General features: G+C 24.4%; 1 protein-coding gene across 1 annotated transcript; it reads left to right on the plus strand.

Annotated features, from left to right (window-relative positions):
* Positions 1 to 8,119: 8,119 nt before the first annotated feature.
* Positions 8,120 to 11,236, plus strand: LOC129608435 (SANT and BTB domain regulator of class switch recombination; the record flags this gene model as incomplete). The annotated part of the gene is made up of 10 exons (XM_055519929.1): positions 8,120 to 8,753; positions 8,874 to 9,183; positions 9,245 to 9,533; positions 9,587 to 9,858; positions 9,912 to 10,155; positions 10,223 to 10,360; positions 10,421 to 10,594; positions 10,659 to 10,773; positions 10,825 to 10,948; positions 11,011 to 11,236. Coding segments are annotated over exons 1-10 (2,526 nt in total), but the record flags the coding sequence as incomplete, so codon positions are not given.
* Between the last annotated feature and the right edge of the window lie 147 nt (positions 11,237 to 11,383).

Genomic DNA, 11,383 nt, shown 5'->3' on the forward strand with positions numbered 1-11,383 from the left:
CCAATAAATGATTTTGGTAAAAAATTTATTGTTTGTTAGGTTTGTTTGGAATCACCAAATAAAAGTTGTACGATTTTTTCAAAATCGAAAAAAAATTAAATTTTTTTTCAATTCTTTTTTTTAAACACATTGTCTTATTTTACATTTAAAAACTTAAAAATCTGATGCATTGTATTATTTGATTTCACTAATTACTTTAATAAGAAAATTTTTTGTTCCAATTCATTTTAATTAAAAAACATAAAAACCTTTTAAGCATCAAAAAAATTTTGGATTTTCGCAGACACAACATCAAATAAATAAAAACATCAAACATAACATATCGTCAAATTTTTTTGTTGATATTTCAGATGATGATACAATGTGTCTTATGCGTCGGTGAATTCCGAAGATACCCGTTTTCAAAATGTAGTAGTGATGAAATTTCTAAATAACTACAAAAATCATATATAACCATATTCGCTTAAACGCACCATTTAAAAGGATGAAATACGACTTTAAATTTAAGTAATATTTAAAAATTTCAAATATTATTTAATATGGGTAATTCAAAATTGGGAAGAAGGGTAATTCAAAATTAAAAAAAAATATTTGTACGTCAATCAATTAATTCCCATTATTTACAAAATAGGCATTATTTAAAAATGTTAGTCATTATTTAAAATTTGGTTTCTTCGGAAAATAATTTTCTCTTGGCGATCTAATGGAATATATTTGGCATTAATTCACACAATATATTTACATTTGATAAGGAATTTATAATTAACATAGTGTCCTTCTTTGCAATGTCTATTTTAAAAGCAAGAAGCAGTTTTATTAAAGTTTATAATTAAGAAGTTTTAATTAAGCGCTGCAACCAGCTTTTTTAATAAAAATAATTGTTAACTTTATATTACTTAATTATTTTAAACAGTCATTTTTAATATTAATCAAAAATATATTTGTGCATATTACATACGTGTATATGAACGTAAAAGCATCAACATAAAAAAAAATTAATCGGTTTTTACAGGGCAAATTATTACGATTCTTAAAAAATTTCTTTTTTCTCAGAATTAATATTTATTTAGTTATAAAAAATTTTTAAAGTTAAATTAGTATCTTAATGCCAATGTAAATTCTCTTTACACTTATTAAAATATATACATATTTTTAATTGAAATATAATTAATAGAACTTTGTTGTGACTTAAATTTAATTATCCTTGAATTTCATAGGGCAAATATGTATTACCACCATTTTAAAACATGTTTAAGTTCGGATACGAATAGTTCATTTTATCTAGAAATATATATTTTGGAAATTGATTTAAAAAATATATTAGTTCTTTTCTTTAGTAATTAGGCATATTCTATTAATTGCATCCCTTGAAGTGATTGGTTGTCATTCAAAACTTTTGTAATTTTCTGAATAAAATCAATTCCGAAATTTGAAATTCTCTAATGGAAACCACAGTAATTTTTAATAATATCTCATCACTTCAAGTGATACATCTAACAGAATATTGCAAATAAGCAGATTTATTTTAATAAAGATTTTAATATCTAGTACGCAAATTATAAGAAATTTAAAAAGCTTGTAAACTGTGTATTTTAAAAATGCAGTTTTATTATAATGTTGACGTCGGAAATTGCAAAACTTGTAGTTACTTAGCTTTTAGTTTTATTTCATTAGAATTTTACTTTTGGCTTGTTTAGTTGAATTTCCCAACCCATTACCAAATATAGAACGAACATATGACTGATTTTGTAGTAGAAAGTGAATTGAATAATAAATTTATAAATATGCTTTAAGGTTTAAAACTTTATTGATTTTATAAATAATTTAATGTTTGCAAAAATTTTCGTTAAAAAAAGACAGGTTTGAAAAATTTTTTTCTTATAAAATTCGTTCAGTTTTTTTTTAATATACTTATGTATATATGAATATTTTAATTATGCAAACACTGTTTCTTGTTTAAAATATTAAAAAATTCATTATTTGTATTAATCTATTCTAATACGAAATTTATAAAAATTCAAAATAAAACTTGGTTTATAATTACGATTATTAGCAAATTTTCATCAGTATATTATAAACGTCGAAATAAGTTTAAGTTTAACAATTGGATTATGGCCTAAAATATTTATAATTCCATGAAGCATGATTTTTAATTACGCATGTATTATAAAAAAGAAAAAATCATAATTAAGTTAAACTAAAGTTTAAAGAAATTAATGTATGTATGTATATAAATTATTAAAATTTTTTTTATTTTTCCAATTTTAAAATAAATTTGAGGATGCAATATATTAAAATGGATTCAAATTAAGGGTTCGAGAAGAGTCCTTCGTAATTAAAATAAAAAAAAATTTGGAAAAACATAAAATATATGAAAAATCATTTTATTTTATTAAAATTTAATTATTGTTTCCTTTTTCTTAAGTGCATTAAATTTGTTTTTTGTTACCTTCAAAATTCAAAGAATTGATTATGTTAATGCTAAGCTTAAAACGAAATTTAATTTAGAAATTTAATAGAATCTTGTGTTATTTTTATCTTTGCGATTTGAAAAAAGTAATATTTGAATTTTTAATTTTTAACAAAAGAAAAAAAAAAGAAAAATACCATGAGTGCTTAGCTATATTGAAAAAAAAAACAACAAAAAAATTACTTAAATGCAATTTGTGTAGTTTTCATTAATATTTGATAGTTTTAAAAAAAATCTTAAACCAATACATATCTCAAATGGTCTTAAATTGCGATTGAAAAATGAATAAATTAATTAAAGAATCAGAAATTTAAGAATAGTTAATTCAGATGTTACGATTATAGTTTTAAAATTTTTTTTTTATTTTTGTCGCTTAAATAATTGTTGTTAAAATAATATTAAGAAATTCAAAACAAATTCTGATTTGTAGTTTATATAATGGTAAATTCGTTAAGTCGGTAAATGTAAATGCTTTCAATTTTAATATTCACTAATATTCTCTTAGACGCTAAAGATCTAAAATTTCAAATTTCAAAATTGATTTAGATTACATCAAATGATGCGTCTACGAGCATATGGGTGACTATATTTCTTAGTGCGATTACACTTCAGTCTTTTATTTATTTTTTAAATAAAAATTTGCAACATTTCATAATATCCGGTAATATGAACTTATTTAAAAATTGTAATTTAAATAAAAAATTTAATTATATTTTATTAAGAAAGCAAAAAAATCTCTTAACGTCCGGCATTTAGGCATTATTTTCAGTAGTTCTCTACCATTACTAAATTATAACGCGCTTTAAAATATAATTTTTCGAATTAGTTCATGATGTAAATAACTATAATGCATAGTTAAAAATAACTGTGTTATTAACACAGTTAAATTTAACTGTTTTAACTCATTTAGCAGTAAATAAAAATATCTCAACATTGCAATAATATATAGAATTTATATTGTTAGATTAAATATTAAAAAAAATAACTAATATTATTTTTATTTTAATATAAAACAATCAGAAAATTCTTTATTTAAAAAAATTGAATTATAAAATTGTAAAATGCCAAACTATTCTGTTCATGTTGTTAACCAAAGAGCAATATTAATAATCATTGTTAATTTTATAGCTTTATAATAAAAATTTTGTTATGATTTTGTATTTCACACAGGTGTAATTATTATTTGTAATTTTTGTTTTCTATTTTTCTTTGTTTATTTTTAAATATTGTAAAAATTTTTTTAAATATTTTTAAACTTACATATTATATTGTTATTTTGTTTTTATATGTAATTTTAAATATTAAAAACAAATTTATTATATTGTTGTCGTTCGTTGTAAAAATTTTTAATATATTCATGTATATTGAAATAAAATTTAAAAAATATAAAATGTACATATGAATATACATATATATATATATAACGATGTAAGTAATATAATATAACTATATAAAATAAAAAAAAAAGAAAAATAAATGAAGATAATATATAAATGATAAGAAAAATGTGTTTTATTCAAAAATTAATTTCGTTTAATTTCGTATAAGTTTTAATTAACTTTTAAAATTTTTGTGAAAGAAAAATTTTACTTTTATTTTATTTATAGCTTTTCTGTAATTACAATAATTTTATGGAAATTTCTGTAATAAAATAATTCATAAAGAAAAACTAATATACAAAAAAAATACATTACAATTAAAAGTTGAAAAATTAATTTTAAATGCTGTAAATTAAATCGAAAATTATGTAACGTATGATTTTTAATTTTCTTCAAAATACCCATTTTAAATGCACTTTCTATGCTTCTACTTTCCCAATATTGATGTAATCCGAATTCTGAAGTCCATCGTAAATATAAATTAAAAGTTTTAAGCAACGGTGTGTCACGATATACAATAAAAGCCAAATATGAATCTAAAATACAAATTTTAGGTGGAAGAAAAATTGGTCTTTTTGAATATTTTTGTTGCTGTAAAAGAAAATATTGTCGATCTGTATTTGCAGTATAAATATATGTATCATTCAAATCTGTTCTATGTTTATAAAAATCATCATTTTTAACTGGATGAAAAAGATGCTTAATTTTTGGATATATATCAAGTGTTTTAAATTTTTCTACCTCATAGGTAATTATCATTATTTTTTTACCCTTACGTATAAGATCATTAAGATTTTCAATTTGCGGTTCATATACATTTGTTATTAAAAATGCTGATAATGCTGTCATATAGAGTGTTGTAATTATAAATCCACTAAAAAAAGAATTAATTTTAATTATTTTATAAATCCAGAAATTTTTCATTCTTTCAACACAATCATTTGAAGTTAAATATAATATTTCACAATATGTAATCTCTATAGCATTAAATATATATTCAATTTTGAATTTGTTATATATTCTAAAATATACTAATATTTTTGAACTGATTAAAATTAATAGGCTGCATCCAATGAATAACCATAATCTTAAATTAAATGGTAAAAGTAAATAATATGATAAGGGTATTTCTTTACTATATGGTATCATATAACACCATGGAGAATATTTATAAGGGTACGAATAATTAATATAAAATATATTTGGAAATATTGATTCGGTAACATATGAATGAAAATGAATTTCAGTTTGTCCAGAATTAACAAATTTTACTGCATCTATAACATTAAGAGTTTCTGAATCACTTGAATTATTTAAGCTTATACTCGTATCTTCAAAAGTTGCATTTATAAATTTTATAAATAGAAAAAATATTTCAGGTCCTAATCCTTTAATAATTTTTTTTCCATTGCTATCTTTATAAAAAAAAGTTCTTGGAACATCTTGTTTTACTTCTGACCTTAATACAATTTTATGAAGATTTCTTGTTTTATCGGGAAACAATTCTGTAGTATTTGTCAAAAAATTAATTTTTATATTCGGGTAGCAATCATAACCAATGAAAATCAATTTCTGTTCATAAAATTTTTCATATAATAAAATAAAATTTAAAAATCTTTTTTTAAAAATCCAATTAAAAAACGATTCAAGCACTTGGAGATTATTTTTAACTCCATTTTCATTTTCTAAAATAATTCCAATCATATTTAAATTATGTAAACCGGTCAAGGAGTTTGTTATACATTCTAAATCAAATTTTAATGTTTTAATATTTTTACTGATTATAATAATTAATAAATTTCGATTAATAGTTGTTTGTTGGAAAATTATATCGGTTTTAGAAGTTTCCATTAAAATTATATTAAAAAAATGTAAATTGTTATAAATATTTTTAATGTCTATTAAATTTGTATTTTTATTTGAAAATATTAGTAGACTATTTGTTGAACGTTTTAAACTTTCATATTTTAAAATTTCAATTATTTTATTTTGATAATTAGTACATTGAACTAAATTAAAGTAAATAATAACAAAATATATTTTATAAGCGAAAGAAAAGAATTTCATTCCGATTTCGGTTCTGAAAGTTTAAATATATAAAATTATTTCATTACTGCCTAAAATTATATTTTTATTGTATCAGCTTTTTATAAGAATTTACTCTTCACCAAGAAGTCTGTTCCACAATGTCTATTATAATTTTTATTGACAAATTAATTGTTTGCATGTAGGAGTGCGTATAGGTCAATTAAATGAATTTGAGTTGATTAACGCAACTTCTAAATATGGTCATATTTGACATGAAAATTACATTTAATTTGAAGTTTATTATTAATAGATCAAAAAATATTTTTGGCTTAATTAAATTTAATTAAATAATGAATACGATTCAATATAATAGAAATACAATTATTGGTTTTAGATTTTTCAATTCGACTCACAGTATATATTATATAATATATTGCTTATTAAAGTATAATAAATAACCGAAGTAAATTTGAGAAAAATTTGTCAATTAAGTATCTGAAATTGATGTTATTTTCGTGATACAATTATATCAACTTCGTAAAACTGAGTGAAATACACGAAATTTATAATTAATAATACGATTGCATATAATTAAATAATTTTTAATATTTATTAAACTTTTGGGAAAGAGAAAGTTATGCCTTGTACGGCGATGTATTCTATATCAAACTATGTAAGTATTATACACATTTTTACTTAAAATTTAAATCGATCTTTTTTGTATAAATGTATGTATGCGAGTATACATATATATGTATTTATATAAAGTTGACTTCTTTATATAATAATTAATAATAGTGCCCACTTACCCATTTCACTTATGAATGATTTTATTTTGCATTAAAAGTTTTTTAAAACTCTTTTAGTTTAATAAAATTTGCTAAATAAAGATATCATAATTATTATGCTAATAAAATTCTACTTTTACTAATCAGTATACATATGTACAAATGTATGTACATCTAATCTATAGTATTCATTTATTAAATAAAAATATAGCATACAATAGAAAAAATGATAAAGTAAAATAATGTTCAAAAGACAGGAGTGGGCAAATACAAGGTAAAAAGGAGCCGCATTACAATTTTCACCAAATGGCAATTCCCTGAAAAATATACAAAAATTCTCGTCGTGGACGCTTTTGATTTATCAAAATGCTTATTTAATTTTTTTCTCGTATTCGCCTTCAAATTACTACAATGTTAATGTAATTGAGTATGTACATATGTTATTTGGTGTTTTTGTTTTCTTGAACTTTTGAAATATGTAAGTATGTGTATTCAAAACATTTTTTATTTAAAATAAAATTAAGTCATAATTTCTATGCATATAATTTTACCGAGGCTGGTTAACGATTTAACTATGGAAGGTTTTTTTTTTTTCAATTTTATAAAATCGGAAATACAAAAATTACAATAATTTGCAATATAAATGTTTTGAAGAGCCACTTGGTTTTAAAATAAAGCAAAGAGTTGCCCACGTTTTTTCCCACCCTCAAGAATAAATGTGCAACTATTAATAATTATTTAAATATAAATTTTATATTAAAAAATTTAACCTAGAAAAATGAAAAAAACCAAAAATTAACCAATATTTTGTAACTTGCGATTATAAGTTTTCAATTTCTAGGTTTCTATTTCAATATGCAAAATATAAAGTTAGTTACATAAGAATATATAACGCCTCCTTTAAATTCATATAATCTAGAATAACTTCTAATTAATATCATACAACAGAATTTTAAATAGCATAAAATCCGAAAGAATTTGCCCTTCATGCAAATTATAACATTGAAAAAGTAAAGAATATTAGAAATTTCGCGCCTTACTTTTGACTGATATTACCTGGCCGAAATACGATTAAAGTTTCTTCAAGAGCTTTTTCAATAAAGTCAACAGTGGATAGCTTTACTTTGATTATTATAAACTGAAAACTGAACTAAGAATAATATTATATTCTCTGGGTATAGGAAATCGAATCGGTTGCTTAGTTAACATTATTAATAACATGGTTACCAATAGAGTTTGAAAAACTTGCTGGTAAAAAGTATTTTTCATTTGTAGTTAATATAAAGGGCAATTTGTAATTTCACCTGACCTATATCAAATCTGGTAAAACATTGCTAAAAAGAAATATATATAATTTTATAATAGAAAAATTTAAAAGTAAATATTTTATATAATTTATAATAAACTTAATTCATTAACAAAAAAAACCTTCGAAGCAGGAACATTAAATAAAGATGAATAAAGAAACCGAAAATATTAAAACAGTACCCGACGAAATTAAAAAAACTAACATTCCGACCGAAAAAGTATCGCAACCTGAAAAAAATACTGAAAACAATACAAAATCTGCTGAAGATGAAATTTCAATGAGTGAATTTTTGGAGTTTTTAAAACTTGCCTGTCAAATTCATGATATAATATTTTTTGGTGAATCCAAGTACTTTGGAGATCCCGATTTAAATGATATAGCTAATAACAGTATGATAAATAAAATTCTTGGTGATACAATCAAACAACGTGTTAACGAATTATCAATAATATACGATAATCAATTGTCAGCTAATACAAATAATGTGTCAGGACAATCGAATAGAATAGAAACAGCAGCTTCAATATTAAGAAAACGTGCTTTACCGAGTGTTGCCGGAACTTTAAAAAATTGTTTAAACAGAGGTAAGTTAGACGCAGCAGTGGCAGGAGCGTCATCAACTTCTAGTTCACTATATAGCAAGGGAATTCATCCAAGTTTAAAAAAAAAACTTGATCAGTTCATTGATGAGGGTATAATTGATTCAATTTTACCTCACATTTGTCCAGCGCACCCGCCATCTGCTTTGCTACATTATACATTGAACAATTCGAATGCTAGTAACATAACGACTGGAAATATATTTTCGAATCCGAATAATAATTCAAATAATATTAACAACATTAACAACAGTAACAACGTTAATAGCAATGCAACAAATTTAAATGCAAACAAATCAGGATTTAAAACGGTTTCAAAACCAAAGGAAACTTCAAATGTAAACTCAAATAATAATAGCAATTCTAGTAAAACGGGACAGCATCAGCAACGTAATGTTCTTCATGCTTCGGTAGATATTGTTGAAGTTCCGTCTGCACAAGAGGGAAATGAAAGCATAATGGGAAAAAGTGAAAATACGGAAAAGCATAAAGCACCGAAAACTGCCGACACAGTATATAAAGTTAAGGAAAACAAAACAACTTTAAGAAGAAAATCGCTAGCTTCTGGATTAGGCAGCAGAGATTCTAATGAAAATAGGAAATGCGGAGAGTAATTTGTGTTTTATAAAAACTTAATGAAAATGCTGTTTGAATATTATTATCAATTATAGATCCGAGGTCATAATACATGTATGCGATGAAGTGAAAAGTACATCAAAAGATTTTAGTTGTCCGCAAAATTTATTAGTTAATAAAATGAGATATTTTGCGGACGTAACCGGTGGCCAAAAATTGGAGGACATGGATATATCAGTACATTGCGATATACAAATTTTTGAATGGTTAATGAAATGGGTCAAAAAGGATATAAATCAATCATCCCTTGACGGAAATAGTAATTCACCGCAGTTGGATGCCTCGAATGTCATACCAATTTTGGTGTCAGCCAGCTTTTTGCAGGTAACTAAGTTTCAATATTAACATGTTAGAAATTAACTCCAAATATATCATAGATGGAACCATTACTTTTGGATTGTCTCTCATTTTGCCATTCTCGTTTAAACGATGTTGTGAGAACTTCAACAAACTTATCTTGTTTAAATGATGCGATTATTATAAGATTAGCCGCAATGTTTACAAATTTAGAATTAGAAATGGTTAAAGATAAAAAAGAACGCGTTACACCTAGATTATGGACAAAATTAATACAATCTTTGATGGAGCCCGAACCACAAGCCTTGCGTGGCCATTACTTTAGTTTAGCTGGCATTTTTAGATGTCAGAAGTAAGATATTTCTATTGTAATATAAGTATTTAAAATGATGCGTAAATTTTCAGATGCGGTAAATATTTAACTCAAGCAGCTGCTACATATGTATATTGCACGGCCTCCAATATCCGCATAAATCGCTGGGGACAATTAGTTAGTCAACATATAAAAGATCAGCAGTGGGACATTAATCATTATATTGTAACATTGTACAAAGAACTTAAAAGTTGGAGAAAAGTGTATTGGAAACTATGGGGTCACTGCCATTTTCTATACTGCTGTATTTGTGAAACGCATTTTCCAGTATATCAGGTATTAGATCTTAAAACTCTTTAAATTAAGGAAAATATTAAGCTTTTCTAAAAAATGTACATTTTAGATGAACTGGTGTCTTTTTCATCCAGAACCAGCGCAATTTTTAGGCCCAATAACTGAAGGACATGCTCCCGGTCCCGCTGGGAGGTTTCCATGTTGTGGGCAGCAAGCTTTTAGATTTGAATCATTAATTGGACCTAATGTAAGAAATTATAATTATTTATAATAAAATTATTCATGGCAACTGTGTTCTTTTCGAAAGGGTTGCCAATTCCGGGAGCATAGTGTTTTGGTAGAGAGCGATCGTGATCGTGCTGTTTTGGCATTAGCTCAAATTGCAGCTGAAGGCGGTTGCCTAACGGAATCGCCAAAAATGAAAACAGCTACACAATGTGGAGTAGCATATGAACCAATATGGACTGGAATATCATTAATGGTAAAAACTAACTACTCGTAGTTTCGTACATACGTGATAATTATTAATTCTCCTTGTATGTAAGCCTACAAAATGTCGTCAAGGGTTGCTGCCCGTTGTGCACGTAGATGAAAGTAACTCAAAATTTATTCGTAGAGGAAAAACACCAATATCTTATCCTGAGTCAAGTTCTGAATCAGGTTTTAGAAATACACTTTTATAATATTTTAATACATATTCGTTATTTTTAGACTCAAGTGATTCATTTCCAATGGCTAAAGGGAAATTTTCAAATAGGCAATTATCTGGTAGTACTGATGGTTGTGAATCTGAAAGCAGTAGCGAAAGAAATTATAAAAATAATCGACGCCGCAGGTTGTTTTTATTAAATTAGATTAAGCGATCATGTTTTGTAAAAGTAAAAAATAATATTTTAGAACTGCAAGGGGATCAAAAACATATGGTCGATATTGGTGTGGTGAAGTTTCAGCGCGAAGCAATCAGGATAATCAAAGAGAGTATGAGGAAAAAGTAATGAAACAAATAATGTCAATTGTGAGTAGGAAAAATGGCAATGATCATGGCTCTGTCAATACAGGCATATTGCATGGTGGATCATATGTTCGCTTAGAATCTGATTGGAAGGAACAGCTTCGACAAAGAAATTTATGTAAAATAAAAGCCAAGTTTTAAGTTTAATAATATTGTATATTTCTTATAAAAATTTTAAAACATTTTATATTAAATAATAATCAAAATAGAAAACAAACAAAACAATTTTATCAATAATTTTAAATTTACGTACAAGTA

This window comes from Condylostylus longicornis, unplaced genomic scaffold, assembly GCF_029603195.1.
Source record: "Condylostylus longicornis isolate FDR11 unplaced genomic scaffold, ASM2960319v2 ptg000031l, whole genome shotgun sequence".
NCBI classification, from domain to species: Eukaryota; Metazoa; Arthropoda; class Insecta; order Diptera; family Dolichopodidae; genus Condylostylus; species Condylostylus longicornis.